The sequence below is a fragment of the Eulemur rufifrons genome, chromosome 15 (assembly GCF_041146395.1).
Source record: "Eulemur rufifrons isolate Redbay chromosome 15, OSU_ERuf_1, whole genome shotgun sequence".
NCBI lineage: Eukaryota > Metazoa > Chordata > Mammalia > Primates > Lemuridae > Eulemur > Eulemur rufifrons.
This window is the reverse complement of record NC_090997.1, coordinates 46,204,719-46,228,763: the sequence shown is the minus strand read 5'-3', so window position 1 is coordinate 46,228,763 and position 24,045 is coordinate 46,204,719. Positions and strand designations below refer to the sequence as shown.

General features: G+C 38.7%; 1 protein-coding gene across 1 annotated transcript; it reads right to left on the bottom strand.

The window, feature by feature from the left end:
• Window positions 1-5,622: 5,622 nt before the first annotated feature.
• Window positions 5,623-19,817, bottom strand: PM20D2 (peptidase M20 domain containing 2). The gene is made up of 7 exons (XM_069488378.1): window positions 19,312-19,817; window positions 17,082-17,230; window positions 13,914-14,056; window positions 11,812-11,966; window positions 9,539-9,674; window positions 6,040-6,147; window positions 5,623-5,826 (listed from the first exon to the last, which is right to left on the bottom strand). Exons 1-7 carry the CDS (start codon window positions 19,780-19,782, stop codon window positions 5,672-5,674), a joined length of 1,317 nt encoding a protein of 438 aa, XP_069344479.1. The 5' UTR covers window positions 19,783-19,817; the 3' UTR covers window positions 5,623-5,671.
• Between the last annotated feature and the right edge of the window lie 4,228 nt (window positions 19,818-24,045).

The window sequence follows — 24,045 nt, the reverse complement described above, 5'->3', positions numbered from 1 at the left end:
AGCCACCTCGCCCAGCCAAATGGATGTTAATTTGAGATCAATTTTATTATGTGATAATAGTGTGATCCTAGGTTTCCAGCTTTCTAAGACTTTAAAAATCAGGAATGGGTATTAAACCCTTAGTGACATTTGATAGTACGAACAGTAACCCAAACTAGTTTAAGAAAGAAATACAGGGGAATCTCACAGAAATAAAATTAACGAAATAAAGTGAAGTTCAGCTGGGCCTCACTAGAAAGATTTCAGACAGCTTCTCTTTCTAAGCAGTATAAAGACCATTCTTTACTTCTTGCTGGACGACTGCTTCATTCACTATCAAGATTGGACTTCTCTGCTCATACATGACACTCATAGGCTTATTGAACTCAAAATTCCAGGGCTCATTATCATCAGTGAAACAAAAGAATTCATACTCAGGCCAGGAGAACCTAGAAAGAGGCAGAGGGTAGGTGGCCTAGTGGCAACATCAGAAGCCAGGGAATATGGGCTCCAGTCTGCTTGGAGGAAGTACTTAGAGATAAAAATCCAAGAGAATCAAGGTTGCAATGTTTCTGCCTGGGAAGGGACCTTCTCTTAAAGAACATACAACCCACCTCAGTAGGTTTTATGATCTGGAATGTATGGGCAGAGGCCATAAGCCTTCCAGAAGCTACGGAAGTCGTACCAAACAGCTGCTATGGATAACTGCTCCCTTTGAAGCAACATTATGGTGGAACAAAGATTGAGTACCACTACACAACTTTCAGAGAGTAATGGGCTTGGATGTTAGTTTAAAGCTTTAGGTTTCAACTACATTTAAGTTCATTTCTTCAAAGGTGGCATGCTACCCTGCTCTCAAGTAATGAGCAAACTTTTATTAATAACTCTTTATTTATAGTCAAGGTATACTTAGGATCACATCAAACTCCTTAAGGTTCTCATACCATAACACACACTTCAAGGAATGCGTCAGATCAGATAGCATTCCATGAGGCTACTGTTAGTCCTGAATCCATATCATTTAAGGCAGTAACAATATATGAATTTAGAAGCTTTGGTATACCTACCTTGAATAAATTAAATGGAAAATATGCAGGTTTTTAACCACTTCTCATTCTCTTGAGCTGAACAAAATACTGTGTCGGTGATTAGTTAACACAACAAACAGAAAAAAATTCAAACTCTCAAATACAATTGTTCATCCAGTGGGGTAATGTCTACTTAATCTTTGACCTAAACAAGATTCTTGTCTATTTAAAACCCTGACCTGATAATCTTTTCTCTGTTATATTTCTTAGATGCTTTGATCCACTGAACTAACCAAAGCTAATCTTACATTTTAATCACTTAAAAAAAAACAAGAACAGGAGCTAGGGGTGGTGGCTCATGCCTGTAATCCCAGAACTCTGGAAGGATGGCGTGAGGGCAGGAGTTGAAGACCAGCTCCTGGGCAACATAACAAGACCCTGTCTCTACAAAAACAAAAAAAAAAATTCAAAAGAACAGATTTTGATTCTATCTCTCTATTTTGAAAGCCAGTTTAAACAAAGAAACATGGACAGCTACAATTTTTATGAGGCACTTATTCTTTATTTTAGCCACTGATAAGCACCTAAAAACCCATTCTATTGCATTTGCATTATCATATGGAATTACTTTGCATTGAAGTTGCAAAACTTTTTTAAAAGATAAATTCAATACTATAATTATGTATCTAACGCCTACCATGTACAATTTGCCATTTTCAACTTCTGAGACTAGTACAACATTCATTTTTAAACTAAATGACTTAATTGCTTTTAAAATATATGACATTATATAGCTGAAAAGCAAAACAATCTTTACAATACTGACAAATAAGAGAAAATATAGTATATCACAGTATATTTGGGTAACTGTGTTTATCTTCTTATATTTATTATATCTTCACATAAATGTCATTTAAAAAAGACAATTGCTATTAGATAAACATTTACCATTTGAGATTTTTTCATACATATTTTAATATATACATATTACTAAAAACTATTATAATCTGATGGTTAGTAGACTGATTACTTGCCTGAAAATAACAACTTTATACATACCAAAATATATCATCCTCAACTATGTAACTGAATTGCAAAACGCTTGAAGTATGTAAAAAAATAAAGAAGTAGTTTATCACACCTTACAGCCTTATAAAGAGTTGCCAGATAGCACAAAGATAATGTTTATCTTAAAATAAAATTTACTTTGATAGTTCTGAAGGCTAGTACTATGTAGGATATCTTCCAAAAGACTAAAAAGATGCTTCAGATAAAAAGTTACAAATGTATAAAACACCATCAGAAAGGCTTTTAAAAAGAATATATAAAATCAGACAATCATTCTTTAAAAAAACTTTTCACATCAATTTCTTCTGTTCAAACAGATTAAAGTGACTCAGGTATTTTGAAATATTTTAGAAACATTACCTCAAAAATTTTCAAGACTATAGCTTTCAGCTGTTCCCTGAATCCCAGTGATGTTCAGATGAAGTAAATCTTGTGAGAATTACACTAACCACAAGCTTTTTTGGGCATGGACCATGTCTTAACTCTTCTTCTTACATCCAGTGCTTAGAAACAGGAACTCCTCAACAAATGTTCATTGAACTCAACTGCCAAAATTGTAACAGTTAAAATATCAACACAACTCTTAATAAATAAAGAGTGCTTTGGGAGGATTGTGGGGAATCTAAACACTTTTAAGTTTATACAAGTATTCATAAACAAACAAAATGTTCTAGTTTATCCTAATGCCCTGGCTCTTATGAGTGCTATAGAGAAAGGCAATTAAAAGGGAAAAACTTCCTGAGTAGTTCACATGATATGAAGAATTGAATACTGAAAAGTACTCCAAAAATTTTAAGAGGCATGCTAAATATTAGCTATATCCAATCTTATATGGTACATAGTAACTTAGTCAATAGTAGCACATAATTATTTTATATGGGTCTCATATTAAGGCCTGCTTTTAAAATTAAGTCACTGAAGAGAAAATATTTTCAATTTGTATATTTAAACCATTAATTTAGATTATGCCTGTTGAAGTCTATTAGTTTAACATAGTCAAAAGCTGGTATTTGAGGGAAAGGCTTTCAGTACAGGGTATGAAGTGTAATTAAAACACTTTCTATTAAAACAAAGGCACGTCAAGCAGGTGTACTACCTATATCACTAATGTAGGTCAGAAACTAATTCAATATTTTAAAAATCATGTAATTTTAAACTTTGCACTAAGTCAGCCTAGCCTTTTTAAAAAATGAGTCCGGTTTCCTAAGTGTACCTGAAGCAAAGTAATACTAAGTATCTCTTTTCTTCTACAGGTGGTACAAGAGATGCCTACAACCACAAAATTAAAACTCATCTTAGGATCGTGATCTGTCCACAAAGCTATTTTAAACTTTGATGATTCCAAGCATGGAAGCAGTATGTATGCATTCAAAAGTAACGAATATTCACAGGTAAGCTACTAAATACTATAAGAATTTTAAAAATACCCATACACATGTGTATTAAAAAGATTCTGGCTTCAAATATACAATCCAGTAGGGGAATAATAAACCATATATATGAGGTCTGTCCGGAAAGTATCCAGTCTTTCTTACTATAACCAGAACAGTTTGCGTGACATTGATGTAACCTAGCAACCAAGGATAGTGGACTGGAATGCACCTATGTGAACAATGATGACATCATGTACTAGTCAGTGGGGTGCTGGACACAGTTGAGTGAGCATGTGTACTATGTGGCTATTGCATTCAAAATGAGCAAGTAGAGCAACGAATCTGCATCAAATTTTGCGCTAAGCTTGAATATTCCTCCACAGAAACTATGTGGATGATTTTTTTTTCTTTTTTTTTTTAGACAGAGTCTTGCTCTGTTGCCCGGGCTAGAGTGCCATGGCGTCAGCCTAACTCACAGCAACCTCAAACTCCTGGGCTCAAGCATTCCTCCTGCCTCAGCCTCCCGAGTAGCTGGGACTATGGGCATGTGCCACCATACCCGGCTAATTTTTTTCTATATATATTTTTAGCTGTCCAGATAATTTCTTTCTATTTTTAGTAGAGACGGGGGTCTTGCTCTTGCTCAGGCTGGTCTCGAACTCCTGACCTTGAGCGATCCTCCCGCCTCGGCCTCCAAGAGTGCCAGGATTACAGGCGTGAGCCCCCACACCTGGCCTATGTGGATGATTTGGAAGGCTTTCGGGGACGATGCAATGAGTGCAGCACAAATAAAAGTGTGGCACAAATGCTTCAAAGACGGTACAGAATCTGCTGAAAGTGATCCACGTTCTGGAAGGCCTACAACAAGCAGAACACCTGAGAATGTTGAACGTGTACGAGCTGCAATCAACAAAGATCATTGACTAAGTGCGAGAACTAGAAGCTGATCTGGGGATTCCAAAAACTACCGTGTCTGAGATTTTGACGCAGGATCTCGGCACGAAAACATATCATGGCAAAATGCGTTCCGCCGCTTCTGATACCAGAGCAGAAAGAACATCGTGCTGCATTTGCTAATGACTTGCTTCAAACCGCTACCAATGAACCAGATTTCCTCAAGAAGGTCATAACCAGAGATGAATCGTGGGTCTATAACTAAGATCCGGAAATGAAAGCCCAGTAGTCCCAATGGAAGTCACCTGGTTCTCCACATCCGAAGAAACTGCAGCAAAGTTGCAGCAAGATCAAGACCACGTTAACTGTGTTTTGTGATTGGGAAGGTGTTGTCCATCACAAGTACATTCTTCAGGACAAACGGTTAATAAGAACTATTACCTCAATGCTCTTCGTTGGTTGAGAGATGCAATGCAATGAAAGTGGCCACAGCTATGGGCAACTGGGGATTGGCAGCTTCATCACAACAATGCACTTGCCCATGCATCACATCTCATGCAGAGTTTTTTGGCAAAACATCAAATCACCCAGGTGACTCAGCCCCCCGACACCCCAGATTTGGTGCCCTGTGACTTCTGGCTTTTCCCAAAACTAAAATCACCTTTGAAAGGGAAGTGATTTCAGACCATCAGTGAGATTCAGGAAAATATGAGGCAGCTGATGGCGATTCCAACAAAGGATTTTGCAGAGTGTTTTGAACAGTGGAAGAACTGTGTGAGGTCCCAGGGTACCTACTTTGAAGCGGAATGAGGCATCACTGTCCCTAAGGGGACTGAGGCATCATTGTCCTATATACAATGTTTCTTGTATCTCGTATGTTCTTCAACAAATGTCTCCATTTTTTATATTACATGGCTGGATACCTTCCGGACAGTAAGATCGAGTTTACCACCCTATACCACAAAACTCTGTCATGGATGTCAATTCTGAATATAACGTTTGACTTTTGGACTTTTAAAACTACATACACCATGTGAGTTTACAAAATATTATCGCTGATAAACCATCTATCATCCAGCTTAAGAAACGGCATCATATACCCGCTCCTAAAATATCACAATTACATCAAGTATAGATTTGCAAAAATTTTCACTTTAGATATGAGGTAATATGTTTTCTCCACATCCCATCCTCACTTATCAGGGAGGAGAAATTTGATTCCTTTAAGATTGAAAAACAAGCATGTCCTCCCCTTTGTTAAAAAAAAAATGAAAGAAAAAATTCATCACATCTTCTTAACAATTCATAAGTGGTTCCTAAATCTTCCTTTTATTCTACTGTATTTAAAAACTGTTCTTCTTGAAGTTTCAATTTAAAGTCCTCCCTGATCCTTTCCAGCAACTCTGGTTTAAAAATAACATCCAATGCAGTCATTGCCAGAGCTTTGGCTGTACGCAAAGTGTAGAACTGAGCTTCTTGGGACCCTAAAAGGTACAGAAAATAATTTAAAATATCTCCATATTTATTAAAAACCAACTTATTAATTTCTCAGGTTAGCTCTCAATATCTAAATTGGCTCTCCAACTGCCCACCACAATATAGTATTTACTGAGGTGATGTTATACAATAAAATAATAGGCAGTTACTACTAGAAAAAGAGAACACATGCCAAAACATTCACATCCAACAGCACTTACCTGCAGCCTCAGTGTACTGCTCAGTGTGATTCAAGGCTTTAGATCCAATGTAAAAATATGGATGAATTCCAGGAACCACAAAAGTAACATTTCCAAAATCAGTAGATCCTTGGAACAAAAAAAGTATGAAAAGTATATTTGTTTTTAAATATTCTTGAACTATGAAGTTACAGCTAGAATTCGGTGCTTGGCTATATATAGTTCTTATACCCTGTTACGAGAGATCTAGAGAAGTGAACTTCCTGGAGAGCTGTCCACATGCTTGTGCTCTCCCCACCTTACCTCCTACCAAGTCCTCAATCCACTCCAGTCGGCAGCCACCTGCATCAGTCACCACCACAGCTCTCACGAAGGTCACCGAAGACCTGCCCTTGCCCAGTCCCATGGTGCTTACTGCCCTCTCCACAGCACTGCACACTGCGGCCCAGCCCCTGCCTTCTCTTCTGTGACACAGCACTTGGCTTCCCTTCTGCCTTTCTGGTGGCCCCTTCTTCTGTCTCTCCTGGGAGTGCAGCCTCCTCTATCTGACCATGAAATATTAGTTACTAGAGACTCAATTCCAGGGCCTTTCTCTTCTTACTTCACATACTTTCTCAAGATTTTGTCCGTATGCATTGCTTCAAATTGCCACCAGCTCAAATTTATTCCCAGTCTCTTCTAAGTTCCATGCACATACATCCAATTGCCAACCTGATATTGCCTCTTGGTTGTCTTCAAGGTAGAGCAAACTTAACATATCCAAAGTTAAATTCATGATCTTTCTGTTCTTCTGCCCCCACCCCACCTGCCAACAGTACCTCCCAAACATCTCAAAATCATAACACTCTTCTTACCACCATCACTAACACCTGTCCCCTATCAGTCTGCACTATCATCTCTTGCCTGAACTAATATAATAGTCCCCTAATTGGTCTAGCAGCATCTACTCTATTTGCCAATATTTTTTCAATCTTAACACCATTCACCTTTCCAACCCAATCTCACACCATGCTCCCACTATCCTCTACACCCCAACCACTCTGGACACTCCGCATGCAGATGTCCCTACCACAGGACCTTTGTACATGCTATCTCGTCTTCACCCACTTAACCCCTACTTAATCTTCAGATACCACCTTGCACATCATTCCCTCAGCAAAGCCTTACTTTACCTCCCTAATAAGGTCCAATTCCTCTAGCGTGGGCTCTCACGGAATTGTATCACTCTCTTTCATAGCACTTTTCAATTTTAGTTTTCATTTACTGGATTATTTGGTTAACGTCTATCTTGAAAACTAGACTATGAAGCTCTATAAGGCAAGAAATGATATTTTAAATCACCATGCATCTGGCCTCTCACATGACTGACACACAAACATTTGTTGAATAAATCATAGTAAAAACAGAGCCTTATGTTCACTCAGTGGATATTTACTCAATGTTTACTATGTGTCAAACACCATGCCAGGCAAAGTTAGACCATACAAGAATAAGTGGTAAGGGAATAAAAGAAGCAGAACTCGTAACAGTAGCTAATGTTTATCTGGAATTACCACATCCCAAACATAATTCTAAGTGCTTCATACATATTCTCATTAACATTTTGAACAGTTTCCATTTTACACATGAAGAAACCAAGGCTTACAGATATTAAATAATGTGCCCATAGCCTCATAGCTACTAGTTATGTGGTAAGGGCAGGCTACGGTCAGGCTTTGGAGCAACCTGGCCTCTGTAAAGAAGTACTGCTTCGGAAAACATTCACTACGCACTTAACTGTGCCAGAACAGCCCCAGACACCGAGGATACACAGTGACGGCACAGCAGTGAACAAGATGGACAAAGGCTGCAGCGTGTTTTAAGACCTTACCTGTGGAGCTAGACCCTAGTGCCTGCAAATCAAGCCCAAATTACAGCCATTTTATTCTACCATTTTGTCCATTAAATAAAACTCAAACTGACCATGCGTTTTCCCTCCTACAACTAGACTGCAGAAACCTGGTAGGGTAAAAGTATAGGACCATAAAGACTGCCTTGACAACAAATTCATGGTTTCCGATGCTGAGCTGAGCTCTAGTGCTATTCAGAAAAGAACCAAAACTACAAAACACAAAACACAAAACTCTGATGTTCCTGGCCAGCTCCTCTCAGTGGTAATTCTCTCTCAATCCTCCAGCCTACCAGCTCAATGCTCACCATGGGCTACCAACAACTTCCTAGGGAGGATGTCTCTGAACTCCCTGCCTCCTTCCTGAGCACTTACTTCTCTCAAGTATCTACTTCTCTCAAGTATCTTCCATTAAAAAACCTTTTCTTTTCCATATCTCCCTCAAGCTTGTATCCACTCTATTTCCCTTTAAAGCTAACTTTGTTGAAAAAGAATAGCCTTCCTTTGCTACCTGCACGATTTTACCAGTGGGTAGGAGGAAAGTGAAATACAGCATCTGGTCCCACCAGTCTTCAACTATTTTCTTCCAGACAATCTGTGAATTTCTAATTAGTGGTCCAATGGACACCAGACCATACTCAACTCATTCAATCTCTACAGCATCTGACACGACTTACTCCTCCCTCCCTTCTAGATGTTCTCTACCCCACTGGCTTCCATGACTCCAGTCTCTCCTGATGGTCTGGCTTTCTCTCTGACTGCTCTCTCCTTCTATAGATTCCTTCCTTTGCCTGTCTCTTAAATGCTGTTGATCCTCAGGGTTTCATCTTTGGGCATCTTCTCCCTCTATGGATTTGGGTAACCTCATCAACATCTCTGTCTTCAACTACCTTCCATACATCAACAATTCCTAAATCTCCAACCTCAACATTTTTTGGGGTTCCAGTTTCAACAGGTACTAAATGGCTCTACTTAAAAATCCTATAAGCACCTCAAATTTAACATGCTAATAATTTATATCAACCCATCTTACCCCAACCTGCTTTCTCTTGAACTCCTTTTCTCAGTGAATGATATTGACACCCCATTTTTATCATCAAGTCCTTTTGGGTCTAATTCATCAACATCTATTATAATAGGAGATACATCTCTAACTTGCAAAAGTATTAGTAGTAATATGCTTTAAAAAGGAAAAAAAATCAAAAATAACCCCAAATATACTTGAGATTATTTAAATTCTAATTGTCTACTGCTCCTCAAAAACCAAAAATGTCCCAGATAACTTAGTACTAAGTTAACCTGCTTATTGTGATGACTGAGAATGAATTAAAATTCTATTTCCCATTTTAGCAGCTTACTTAAAAATTAGAACTAAACAAATTTAAACACTAAAAATATTTAGAATATAGACCAAAAAGCAGGCTGGCTATTTCTAAAAACAAGTCTGCTTATTTGACATTTTACACTCACTGAGAGTCCATTAGTTTCTTTCCACTAACCATAAAGTTTATGAAAATATTAAAAACATTAGCAGTATCTCCTTACCTCCCAAAACATTAAGCGCCACCATTTAACTAAAGATGGTATTTCTCTTCCTGAAATAGCTCAATACATATTAAAAAACTTAATTACCTGAAGGGGCACTCATCATTGTATCTTCTGAAATGAATTCTATTCCCAGCTTTTTTCCATTTTCCATATAAGCTTTCCATAGACTCTTATTGGGAAGAACATTATAATAATCATGTGCTTCACCTTTAATTTCCACCTAATAAAAAATTGCAAAACAAATTTTGAAATAAAAAAACACAAGTTCACTATCTAGTTTTCAAACCACTGAGGGTTCTCTATCAGGAAAGATATTTTAAGAGGGGGCATCTTCCCTTCCAGATATAAACTCTCTCAAATCTCTTGCCTTGAAAAAAAAGATGTATTTCTACAAGAGTTCCTACAACCCAGTCTCCTTTATATTATTATATATGCACCAAACCACATGATGTCACCAAGCTCTATACTAGCCAGAGTCATCAACTTCAGTCACCTAAATAGGGTGAGGGGAGAGCCCAGAAATTTCCATTTTAACCAGCACCAGATAGTCCAAAAACCATACTCTGAGGAATACTGCTCTAGGATTCAGTTTCCAAAAGAAAGAAAATAAGCTTTACTAATATTCAATACGCTAACTGATACTGACACTACTGCTTGGTCTGAAAGATAGAAAAGTACCCTAAAAGAAATATAGAAGATTCACAATGAGGAAAGGTGGACAACAGTCCTCATTTATTAGTTTCAGTGTATGAAGATACAGAAGCAGTTTACATGTGTTCGGTTAAGTAGATTTAAAGATTCAGTTTTGATTAAATCAAAATGGGTGATATTCCCTCGAACTTAAGATAATATCAATGTTAGCAAAAGCCAATCATACAATGGCAGAGATAACATTTCTTCTATTCTTGAGATGACATTTCTCCTGTTTTTGGCAACACCTATTAATAGTTAGAAGCAGTGACAACCTAATCGAACCTCACAAGTCATCCAAAATACAAGAAATTATTAAAAGACTATTTAAAATATAGACTTAAATCCAAGACTAATGAAAGGAATTACCCTAAAGGAATACTGTACACCTTGAGATATCAGCTAATGATAATAGTTCATGTATGCATGTATATTAAAAATATTTATAATTATAAACAAATACGGAAATGACGGCTTAGTTTTTACTGCCCTATGCTATGGATGCTTTATAGTTCTCATTAACTAAATCTATACCTATCTTCTCCAAGGGCATATGAGGATATGTCCTTGCTCCTACCTTTGTCCATATATTTATCTATTCACTACAACACAACAAGAGCTTTCATACTCATCTTTGCTGACTGTATTTCCTGTCTAAGAGCTCTCATTCTCCGTCCTTCACAAACCTATCTGAAACTATGATCATCCTTCAAAGCTCAATTCAGGTCCACAGTCTTCCACAACACCCTCCTTACAGCCCAGCCCATCTCTTTCCTGCCTCTAATCTGACACTTTCCACACTATTCTTAGGACACTTAACACACACTGTCTGAGAGTTACTGCTATTGTGAGACACTGCTACTATGGGAATAAATCATACATCTCTAGACTAACAAGGACAGAAAAAATAAGGTAATATATATGAAGGCTGGGCTCTAAACTCTCACAAACTATCTCATTTAATTATCATAAGAACCCTAAAATAGATTATGTTATTATCCCCATTTTTCAAGTGAGAAAATGGTGGCCTAGAGATATTAAATAATGTTTCTAAAGGTTACAGAGTTACCTAAGCTGAGGCACAGGTCAAGATCTCGTCTCTTCAACTAGACTACGGGCTCCCTGCAGGGCAGGATTTGTACTGCTTTACACCACACATGATTGGTACTTAAATGTTTCTGATATTAGGATCAAATCAACAGAACCTCTCGACTAACGTCTGTGTGTTTTTAACTTCCATTCCAGCAAGCCATAAGTATTTATATCACTACTACGCAAACCTATAACTTAACCAAAAACAGCTTTTGCCGATTTTGCCATAAAGTTCCCTTTACAGGACAGAACATAGAACAATTCTAAAAGGATAACTGTCAATAAGGAAGAATATAACTTGTAAAAAGGCAGGGATTCTAGCTCAGCAGGATAAGAATTATTCTAATTGTTATAAAAGTAAGATGATTTGTAGCCTTCCCTATTGCAGGCATTCAGTAAAATATATAAAAATTAAAGACTTTCACATTAACTATTCAGCCAATTCATTCTACATATTCAAGATATCACCAAATGAAAAAGAGGCAAGTTAGGCTTCGATGTAACTTAACATAAACAGCCCCAGCCCATATATATACCTCTAATTATAACTTAGATTAACTCTTAAAAATTCTTACTGTGCACCCTGTAGCCAAAGCTGCAGCTCTGAAGCAATCTTCTGCCTTTTTGGTCAAAACTTGAAGTTCTTTCATTGAGGGGGCACGGAAGTAATAGACTAATTCAGAATAAGAGGGAATGATATTGGGTTTTACACCACCATTTTTTATTATACCTATAAAAAAACCAAATTACTGGAATTAAGCTTGGTGACCATTTCTTTAAGCTTAAATATACTCATTAAGTTTTTTTAGCCAATATGTACATAAAGAAAAATAATTTAAACTTACTAGCTTCACCAATATACCAATTAAAGATTTTGATATGTTGTACAACATAAGTTTATATACATAGTATGGTATTTTCTGCCTAACAGGAAAATAATAAAATAATTATATGTACTTTATTCAAAGGAATTTATATAATGTTAAGAAATTATGATCCAGATTATAAGAAACTGCTAGAAATTATATAACTACAAAAAAATAAACTTAGCAATATCTTAAGCTTTCTGGAAAAGATTCTTGTTCAGTAGGCTTTACTATAGTTGCCCATTTTGATAAATTTTTGACATAAAAAAAGAAAAAACTAAGGGTAGGAGGAGGTTCTATAATTATCCTTGTACTTCAAGAATCCCATGAATATTTTAAATGACATTTAGCTCTAGGGAAGTAATTTTCTTTTCTTTTTTTTTTTTTTTTTAACAATACCTATTTTTTATTTATTTATTTTTTATTTTTTTTGAGACAGAGTCTCACTCTGTTGCCTAGGCTAGAGTGAGTGCCGTGGCGTCAGCCTAGCTCACAGCAACCTCAAACTCCTGAGCTCAAGCGATCCTCCTGTCTCAGCCTCCCGAGTAGCTGGGACTACAGGCATGCGCCACCATGCCCGGCTAATTTTTTTTCTATATATATTTTTAGCTGTCCATATAATTTCTTTCTATTTTTAGTAGAGGTGGGGTCTCGCTCTTGCTCAGGCTGGTCTCGAACTCCTGAGCTCAAACGATCCGCCCACCTCGGCCTCCCAGAGTGCTAGGATTACAGGCGTGAGCCACCGCGCCCGGCCCAACAATACCTAATATAATGAAAATATATAAACAGTTAAATATAACATATAGTTGTCATACTGCATTGTTTTTATTGGTATTATTTTACTGTTGTTATTTTTATTGTTTTTTTTTTTAAATATTTTCCATCTGCAATTGGTTGAATCTGTCATGTGAAACCCACCAATATGGAAGGCCTACTATATTACTATTTTTAATTATCCACATTTTACAAATGGGAAATAATTTTCATGCCAAGAAGAAACTAGGTCAAAGATCACGAAGTACTATCAACTTTCAAAACAAAAAACATTCATTTGGAACTAAACTCCACAGAACGAAGATTTAGCCACTCAAAGTAGTAACTAAAATATAGATATGCAAAATCTAATTTCATATGATCTACTTAAAAAAATATTTCTACATATTCCTGTTCGTTCCTTTTAAAGAAACTAAGGCGGGGAAAACTGGTAATGTTTTTGCGATTACAAACTGACTTCAGCCTATAGCAAAACCAAGTAAAAAAGAAATATTAAACTATAACAATTTCTTAAATCAAAAGGAAATAAACTAAAAAATAAATTTGTACCTTCAAGACTGTACTTTACAACTGTATTTATCATACAGTAATGCATGTAGTTTTAAAAGATGGTATGCAGGATTAATAGCACTCGAGTAAATAAAACTAGCAGTCATTACAACTTCTTTTAAATTGAAGAAGTGACAAAATTTTGTTATCATTAAGAGATAATGAGGACAACTGGAAAATCACATTCCAATTTTCAAATACCCACAGAAAGAATGTAGCTCCTTACATAAAAACTTTACCTCTGTTACTCAAGGAAGACCAATCCATTTACGTACAATAATTGAAACTGTCTTCCTACCCACATACAAATATTGTAGTACCCTGTCATATGAATTTCTGCAAATATGTGTAAAATTTTTAGAATATTCATATGAAGTACATAAAATATTTCCAAATGTTTTTTAAAAAATCAAATATTAAATAATCATATTGCATTGAAATACATTAAGCACCACCTATCATACAAAATATTTAACATTCATACATACCATGAACTCTCCAGGTTGGTTTCATTTGCTGTCTTAACATAGACAGATTGTTGTAGGCAAGGACAGCGGCATCTAGTGCATTTACTCCTTCCCAAGGATAAGCAGCAGCATGAGATGCTTTTCCATAGTATTTCACGGTCACACTAGGAAATAAAAAACCATTTGTAATTCTTTTCCCAAAAATGGTAAAGTAAGAAAATCAATTAAAATTACCCAACTATTATTCAAAATTAATTCACATTGCTGGACTTTCCATTTGCAAATCACTTGTAGTAATAACACTGTAATTTACGGATGTTAGTTATAGTTTATTATTACGTAACACAGCACCTGACACAAAGAAAGCATTCCAAAAAAAGAGAAAAAGCGAACTTTGTTCAATCAACCTTAATTTGTACACAAATTTTTTTTTGAGACAGGGTCTTGCTCTGTCACCTGAGCTAGAGTGCATAGTGCAGCCATAGCTCACAGCAACCTCAAACTCCTGAGCTCAAGTGACCCTCCTGCCTCAGCCTCCCGAGTAGCTGGGAGTAGCTGGAAAGTAGCTGCGACTATAGACACATGCCATGGTGCTAGGCTAATTTTTTTTTTTTTTTTGAGACCAGATCTCATTATGTTGCTCAAGACGGTCTCAAACTCCTGGCTTCAAATGATCCTCCTGCCGTGGCCTCCCAAAGTACTAGGATTACAGACCTGAACTACCCCCTAGCCTAACTGTGTATACAATTTAATTCAAACAAACATACAATACTATATATTAGGTGCTGGAATTACAAAAAAAAAAATGGCTCCTATCTCCTTCTATACTGCATTGTGATAGTTTTATATCAAGGGTCTGTAAAAACTCAGAAATTCTGTTTCAAGTGGAGGAAGGTCAGGAAAGATATAAAGAAAATAACTCTTGAAATGGGTTAAGATAACCTATGAAAATCAGATTATATTCACAATGTTACCATAAGGTACCCTGGTATTAAGTCAGTTGTTCCTGATCAATATTATACCAATGTTCCAAAATACCTATATTATTAATATTTTTAAATTTTATAAATTATTGTTATTCCACTTACAAATAGTTTTCATACCATTCTAACTACTCTTACATAATTTAGAGTAGAGATACAATTTAGAGTAAAAACTACAGATTTAGAGAAAGGACTACATATTAAATAGTTACTTATAAAGCTTCATGATTGACTTGTTTAGATAACACTTTTTAAGCCTAACTGATTAACAATACCATATTTAGATTATTAGAAAACTACTCTGGATTTATTTTTTTTTCATGGGCTAGATTCAGGAGTCCTTAGATTGCTTTTGTTATTTCTTAACTGATTCTAAACACTCTATTACCACAACAAAAACAAGTAAAAGCATCCAACTTTTAAGATTTTAGGATAAGGGCCAGGTGCCATGGGTCAAACCTGTAATCCCAGCACTTTAGGAAGCCAAGGCAGGAGGACTCCTTGAGCCCAAGAGTTCGAGACCAGACTGAGCAACATACCGAGACTCTGGTTACTCTGGAGGCTGAGGCAGCATTGGCTTGAACCCAGGAGTTTTAGGTTACAGTGAGCTATGATGATGCCACTGCACCGCAGCCTGAGTGACAGAGCAAGACCCTGTCTCAAAAAAAAAAAAAAAAAATAAAACCACAAAAAAATTTAAGACCAATGGATTAGTTTCTTAAAAACTAAATTCTTTTTTTTTTTTTTTTTTTGGAGACAAGAGTCTAGCTCTGTTGCCCGGGCTAGAGTGCCGTGGTGTCAGCTTAGTTCACAGCAACCTCAAACTCCTGGGCTCAAGCAATCCTACTTCCTCAGCCTCCTGGGTAACTGCAACTACAGGCATGCACCACCATGCCTGACTAATTTTTTCTATATATTTTTAGTTGTCCAGCTAATTTCTTTCCATTTTTAGTAGAGACGGGGTCTCGCTCTTGCTCAGTTGCTCAGGCTGGTCTTGAACTCCTGAGCTCAATCGATCCTCCCGCCTCAGCCTCCCAGAGTGCTGGGATTACAGGAGTGAGCCACCGCGCCAGGCCAAAAATTAAATTCTTGATCTTGTTCTCTTTTCCATCTTAAAAGATGACCAGTGAAAAAACTAAGTCAGACACGAAGAAGAGGCCTGGGGCCAAGTAGGCTAACTTTAGGATCAAGACAGTCCAAGAAGGCTAATGGGCTGGGAAGCCTGCCTACAGCTGCAGGCCCCTTCCAGCCAAAGACATGAGCGAAGATTTCTAATCCCTAATATTTTCCAGAGGCATGCTAGCATAATTATACCACCCTGAAGCTAAAGTTGAAAGAGTCTTCCTACTGTCACAGTATGAATTCCCAGTATAAAAACTAAAATACCAGAATAGTTAAAATGATCACCCTCTGAAAACAAGGCCCAGTAGGGTAGAGAGGTGAGCTACCTGAATACAATCTAGAAATACTGCTGGGTGGTTCTACTATCACTCCCTAGGTACCCAGCTACCTCAGAGGAGAACACACAGCTTTCCTGAAGCAGCTGAGCAGTGGCTCCTTGTGACTGGACCATTAACTACTACGGTTGAAATTTCTGGTGTAAAAAATTCAAACCACTTCAAAGATGCATGCTCCTAGCACTGAAAAAAGGGAGCTCCTCAATGTAGAGAAGGATAAAAGCTTTCAGCACCAGACAAATCTGAAAAGCAAAGATTGACAAATTCCACTAAAATCCAGTTACTCAGATTCTATGTTCCCTCTCAGGGCATAATTTATCCTCTTTGTAAAGAACTCAAAATAAATAAAATGGAGAGGTGTGTTTTCTTCCCAAGTCTAATTGAATTGTCTCTTGCAGATCTATGCAGTTGCAAAGGCAACCTCATATTAAAGGATAGATGTTTTCCAGAAACGTCTTGAAAATGTTTTCAGATAGTTCAAAACAGAACTTAAGAGCGAACATCTTCTGTTTGCTATTCCTATGCTTTTTAGGGCTACTACTTTAATACTCCAATTATGAACACCATAATAAATCTCAATTAGAAGAGGCTTGCCAAATGTCATTCAATAGAAATCAAGACATCATATTGTTATCTTTCAATTTACTTTTTAAATGTATAAACGTGGAGGTATATTCTCTGGTTTAGACATAAAAGTACTCTATGGTCTGTTTTCCTCTAAGAAGTTTATCTTCAACTTGATTACTTACTCATGTTCAGCTACATCTGGGAGATAAGCAGCATTCTCTTGGGATGGATGGGCCATAAAAACAACATCAAGATTTTTAAAAGCCCCTGCTTCAATTAGATCAATTTTGCCACCACCATCTTCTTCTGCAGGGGTTCCCAGGACAATTACCTAGAAAGAAATACCCATGTCAGAGCAAAACAACAAAATCCTAGTAGGAAAATATCAAACAAGTTCCTTTGCATATTTATTCACAATCTACATTAAAGTCCTTAAACTATGAAGAGATGTTTTGTTCTCTGACACTTATGCAATGGGCATAAACACATGGTGCTGAATTAATCGCAACATTTAATTTACATCGTTATACTAATTTGGTGCAAAGTATGTACTAGAGACACTATAGGAAGTTTTTCCCAATTTTATAACCCAATTTTCCATAACTAATGGCAAAGATAAAAAGTTAAACACTACATATTTAGTTTCTCAAAACTTGTTAGGATTTATTTCTTAAAGCGGCTTCCTAAGTCTTTTAATTTATGTCTACAATTACTCATAAGCATTTGACTGGTAAGGAACTTTCCAGTGACTTACTAGTTACCCTCACAACAACCCTGTGAGGTAGGTAACCAGGCTGTATCATCATTTTAGGGAAGGTGATTTTGAGGAATAGGGTAAAGTCTCTTGCCCCAGGTCACAGAGCAAGTCTTCAGGCAGGGCTGGAATTAGATGTCCTGACCTTTTAGGCCCGAACTCTGATTCCTTACTGAGCTACCTACTTAAAAGGTCTCAACTCATTAATCCTTTATGAAGAACATTAAACAAATCTTAATACCATGGTTAGAAACAGCCAACTATTACACAAACTTACTAATTCGATTCCACCAGTTCAACCAGGCAGATTTATTGGTCACCAAACACCTAATTAAACAAAAAAGAACTTTACAGAGTAAACATTTTACTTTGATATTTAAGCTTAACTTCTTCAAACAATTTTAAAAAGAAAAAAATTATCTATAAACTAACATACTTTCAAGATCATGTATAAGACAATGAAACAAGCTGGAAAAAGTCTTGTTTTGCAAAGAGAATCAATTTAAATTTGATTTTTAGGTAAAATATAGCTTAACCTTGCTAAAACTAAGAACCATTTGAAGTTACAAGTTTGTATTTTTCCCAAAGTCCAGCTTTGTTTAGAAGTTATAAAGTACCCAAACTTTCAAATTAAGCTGCTCTTTACTCTTAACTCTTGACTCATTAAATATGATGTCTCTTGCTGACCTTTCATAAACCTGGTTAAAGCTAAATCTCTCCAGTGTTTCACAACATGGCAAAGGATGCCCCCCCCAACCAGAACAAAAACCTAACCAAGTGCAACAAAAAGCCCCCAGAAGCAGAAAAGAGAAGGCAGCCAAAGAGAAAAAGCCACAAAAGATGGAACTGTTAGGATAAAATGAGAAAGGTTACTGACATTGGAAATAATGGGCCAAAGAATACGAAAATAAAACATTTGGTTTCCTCTTAACTTGAATGATGATTGAATCTTAACTTACAGAATGCAAAACATCTGGAAAAACAGTAATGCAAGATTAAACTTGGCCTATGACAAACATAAACATTTCCCTGTTTAAAGAATCAAGATATTTCTCCAGTCATGAAGTAAAAATGAAGACTTAAGGATGAACTCATCTATGTAGTAAATGTTCATTCACTTCCCCATCATATGTATACTTTTAGACGCTTGGTGGTTCTAACGACTGAAAACTTCCTATCCAAATCCCAATGATTCAAATCACAACAGCTCCTATGACTGCCAAGAACAAAAAAAAAAAAAATTTTGAAGCCGAATGAAGAGGGGCTGTAGATTTCCCTACAAAAATAATTTCCTTGAGAGACTGCACAACCTTGTCAGCAAATTGCAGTTGTCTCTGGGTTAACAAAAATACCCCGTAATGAAAACCAGGCTTGGTTCTAATTTCTCTCCTAAGGGAGAATCCACCGAGTTGTTTACAGCGGCAGAACAGGATACAGATACCTGCAAAACATAGCTAGGTCGGCAACACGTGAACTACTGACTTTTATTAGGGAATTCTATTCTGCCTTTGAGCCAAGAGCAAGGTTGAGTTCGGTCCCCATCACCGGCCCCTGGGCGGGAGGGGACGGGGGCGCACCGCATGCACAGGGGCCCTGACATTCCCGGGAAGCTCCCGACCCGGGCAGTCGCATGGAGTCCCGCGCCCGCCCCACCTCACCTTCACGGGAGGCGGCGGTCCAGGGAGGCCCTCCAGGGCCCCCTTCACGCCCAGAGCGGCCGCTGCCCCGACCTCGGCGATGAGGTTGTGGCCGCAGGCGTGGCCGATGCCCGGCAGCGCGTCGTATTCGCAGAGGAAGGCCACGTGCAGCGGGCGCAGCGCGGCGCTCGGCTGGCCCCCCGGCGGCTCCCACTCCGCGCGGAAGGCGGTGGGCAGCTGGTAGTGCGGCTGCACCGCCCAGGCGGCGGCCGGCGGCTCCTGCTCGAAGAAGCGCGTCAGCACGCGGTGGGCATGGTGCTCCTCGTAGGCCAGCTCGGGCTGGCTCCAGATCGCGCGGCTCAGGGCTCCTAGCCGCTCGGCCGCCTCGTCGATGCGCTCCGCGGCGCGCAGCTTCAGCAGCTCCAGCACCTCCAGCTTGGAGACGCCTTCGCTCGCGCCCGCCTCCACCTGCCGCTCCTCTCCTGGCCCCATGGTGCCGAGAGCCGGCTCTCCTCTGCCCTCAGCTCGCTGCCTCGCTCGCTGGTAGCCGCTTGCCGCGCCTGCGCACGCGCCCCCGGCCGCCAGAACCCGGCGGCGCGCGCAGGCCGGTCGCAGGGCTCCCCGGAGACGCGCCCCGAGCCCGGGCCCGCCCCTCCGCGCCGGGGCAGGGCTCCCGGGAGACGCGCCCCGCGGCGGGGGCGCAGTGAAGAAGGCGGGGCTCGGGGCTCAGCTTGTCTCCTCTGTCTCCTTCGCTCTCCTGGCAATTGAATTATGCTCTAAATTTTTTTAGAGTCTAAAATCATTGTTACTTTTTCACTGTTTTTTATTTCCCACAGCAGCAGAATGAGAACGGTTTTATTGGTTAATAGCCATCAGAGACAGACCAAGCGGAACATAGTCCTGTGAAAAACGCCGCTCTCCTTCCTAGTGATAGTAATAAAAAATTGTACAAGGATTTCAGCTCCTAAAAGAGGCCGTCAATATAAATGCTGTACAAAGAACATTCATATATACACTGTTTCGGTACTGCCTCTACGTCCTGCTTCATGAGGTTGTATTATCTAAAAGCTGCAACTGCTCAACAGTTGTCTCATTAGAATCAGAATTTAATAATGTCCAGAACATCACCTGAATTATATAGTAAACTCTCGGTGTGTGTTAGCTATTATGTTGTAGTCTGAGTAGTAGAACTAAGAATCTGAAAGGAGTTTAAAAAGTAACAAAACCAAAGAGTTAAAAGATTTATGGTAATAAATATTCATACTGTTTTGTTAATTTTGACAGTTGAATAGTAACAGCTTTGAAAGGGAACATATGACTAGTTTCATTTATAATTTTAATTGATGCTGAACTCAAGTAACAGGATATGTGCAGCTGGTGTTCACATTGTAACTGGGTTTTAAATTACCCAATGAAGAAATTCAAGATGTCATACTCTTGTTTTTCTCCAGAGTGAAGCACAAAGTCTGTAAAACTGTTGCTGATGATATGCCTATTAATAACACTGCAGAGGTTTACATTCTGAGGTTTTCCACATATTAAAAGCTTTTGTCAGCTCTTTATACACTGCCATCTCTTTCCTTTATTTGTAACAACTGGGTTGAGTGGGACACAATGGATTCGTGTAATAAACCAAATGTATTTTTTGAAAATAAGTCTAAAGGTAGATAACATGCGAGAAGACTACTGTTCTTACTACTCGGTATCCTAACAATACCAGAATAAATGTCACATTCTAATCTAAAAGCACTGGCTTTCTCAGTTAACTGAAACTCAGCTCTAAAGGCAACAAATGTGTTAATAAATTCCTGGACCCCTTTGGCTATACTTAATAAACCTTACTCTGGTATATTCCCTTCTGTGTCCATGAGATTCAATATTACCATGCTCAGTTAGTTGGCTGTAAAAAAAAAAAAAGGGCGTATTAGAACAAAAGCAATGGGTGACATTTATAGAGCACTTTGTGCCAAACACTGTTCCAAATGCTTAACATGTATTAACTCATTTAATCCTCATAGCAAACTATGAGATTGTTAATGTGGTTACTTATCTCATTTTACAGATGAGTGTCCAAGATTACACAGCTAGTAAGTAGAGGACCCAGGGTAGAACAGAAGCCAGTCTGGCTCCAGTGGCTTGCTTTTATCTGCTTGTGTAAACAGATATCCAAATTCATAAATGCATCTATAGTACAACTCATCTATTCATATCAGAATCCACAATAATCACTCATTTTGAATAAATTTTACTGCAGCAGCTCTGCCTGCTGATATCAGTAGAACCCATGTTTGCCCTCATCAGGCAGCAATAAACAACAATAGAAAAGGGATACACATATCAATTTTAAGGGGGTCAAGGTGGTATGTGCCTGCAGTTCCAGCTATTTGGAAGGCTTAGGAGGGAGGATCACTTGAGCCCAGAAGTTTGAGGCCTGCCTGGACAACAGCCAGACCCCCATCTCTGAAAAAACAAAAAGTTTATATAGAGGCTGCTATTAATATTTATACTGCTTATTATGAATTAGCAAAGCTGTCACTTGAGGTGGAGGAAAGATAGATTCATTTTAATCTCTGTTCCTGGTGTATATGTATATGTGTCTGTGTGCCAGCACTAGAGCGCATGTATATATTAGGTTTCTGCTGTTGACACTCTATATTTCTTGCTCATGGTACTTTGCACTCTTGTGCAATTCATTTATTTAATAAGTTGTGAGGGCCAGGCACAGTGGCTCACACCTGTAATCCTAGCACTTTGGGAGGCCGAGATGGGAGGATCACTTGAGCCCAGGAGTTCAAGACCAGCCTGAGCAAGACCAGCCCATCTCTACTAAAAATAGAAAAAATTAGCCGGGCATGGTGGCACAAGCCTGTAGTCCCAGCTACTCTGGAGACTGAGGCAGGAGGATCGCTTGAGCCAAGGAATTTGAGGTTGCTGTGAGCTACGATGACCCCACTGCCCTCTACCCAGGGCGACAGAGCAAGACTCTGTCTCAAAAAAAAAAAAAAAGTCCCATTTATTTATTTTTGGTTTTGTTGTATTTGCTTTTGGGATCTTAGTCATAAATTTGTTGCCTAGGCCAATGTACAGAAGAGTTTTTCCTACATTTTCTTCTAGAATTTGTATGGTTTCAGGTCTTACATTTCAGTCTTTAATCCACCTTGACTCAATTTTTTTATATGGCGAGCGGTTGGTATGCAGTTTCATTTGTCTGCATGAGACCATCCAATTTTCCCAGCACCATTTATTGAAAAGAGCATCCTTTCCTCAGTGTATGTTATTGTCTGCTTTGTCAAAGTTCAGTTGGTTGTAGGTATGTGGTTTTATTTCTGGATTCTCTATTCTGTTCCATTGATCTACATGTCTGCTTTTATACCAGTACCTTACTGTTTTGGTTACAATAGCCTTGTAGTATAATTTGAAGTCAGGTAATCTCATGCCTCCAAATTTGTTCTTTTTGTTTAGGATTGCTTTGGCTATTCAGGCTCGCTCTTGATTCCATATGAAATTTAGGAGCTGGCTGTCATATGGCAGAAAGCAGAAAACTAAGAGAGTAGGTGAGCAGAAAGGTGAATTTTGATTGGGAATGAAGGACCGTAGCAATTGTACATATTGCTAAGAAATTAAAACTTTATCCAAACTATAGGTAAACTGTTGGAGGTTATTAAGCAGGGAATTTTGTTCTGGAAGAATAATTGATGGCTATGTGGAGGATGAATTGGAAACAGAGAGACTTAGGTCTGAGACAAACTAAAAGTTTCTTGCAAAGTCCCGGGATTCCAGAAACTTTCCACAGGCAGAAATGGCCAGAGTTGATGCTTCACTGAATGTTGTGTTTGGGGGAGGAGAGTGCAGTGGAGAAAAAGAGGAAAGATAACAGGTTTCTAGTGTTAACAGCTGAGTGAATGGTAAAGTTCTGAAGCAAAAGAGGGGCAATGGGAGAATGAGGGGCAAGTGGCTGGATGTATGTTAGCCATGTGACAAGGGGGTAGGTTTGCCACCCAAGAGGAAACCAGCAGGGATACTAAGGAATGTGCATTTCTATGTGTCTACTGTGCATAATGGTTATATCCAGAGGAGAATTAAACCATTCAAGGAGTGAATGACTTGGAAGGGGAAAATTTAAGCTGAGAAAGCAGCCCTGGAAAACAAAAACAAAGGGAATTAGCAAAAATGTCTGGCAGACCCTTGCTTCTGTAGGCTAAAGTTCTATTACATTACAACTTGTTTCCAAGTTCCATATGGGTGTGGTGGCTCAAGACTGTAATCCTAGCATTCTGGGAGGTGGAGGCAGGAGGATTGTTTGAAGCGAGAGGATCGCTGAGGCCAGGAGTCCAAGACCAGCCTGAGCAAAACCGAGATCTCGTCTCTGTTATTAATACAAATAGAAAACTTAGCTGGGTGTGGTGGCTCTCATGCTCCTGTAGTCCCAGCTACCCGGGAGGCAGAGGCAGGAGGATTGCTTGAGCTCAGGAATTTGAGGTTGCAGTGAGCTATGATGAGGTCACTGCACTCTAGCCCGGGTGACAGTGCAAGACTCTGTCTCAGAAAAAGGAAAAGGAAATTGAACCTCAAGTTCCATACAGATTTCTTCAAATGGCCCACAAAATGAATGCAGCTACTTTGAAGCCTGGGTGTCCTGGTACTTAGTGACCTGAGGCTCCCTTTGGCTTCCTGCCCTCCTGACAGTGAGATTAGCTGTTCAGTTCTCCATTGCTGTTCCTGGAAATGAGGACAGCAAGGTTTTCTCAGAGGACA

Bases quoted from the DNA above. Each gene is read 5' to 3' on its own strand.
- PM20D2 (XM_069488378.1), bottom strand. From the start codon at position 19,782: ATGGGGCCAGGAGAGGAGCGGCAGGTGGAGGCGGGCGCGAGCGAAGGC. The intron at 6,148-9,538 runs GTAATTAAGTTT...TTTTGTTCCAAG, and splicing joins AATGATGAGTGCCCCTTCAG to GATCTACTGATTTTGGAAAT. The intron at 5,827-6,039 runs GTAAGTGCTGTT...TGTACCTTTTAG, and splicing joins GCAGTACACTGAGGCTGCAG to GGTCCCAAGAAGCTCAGTTC.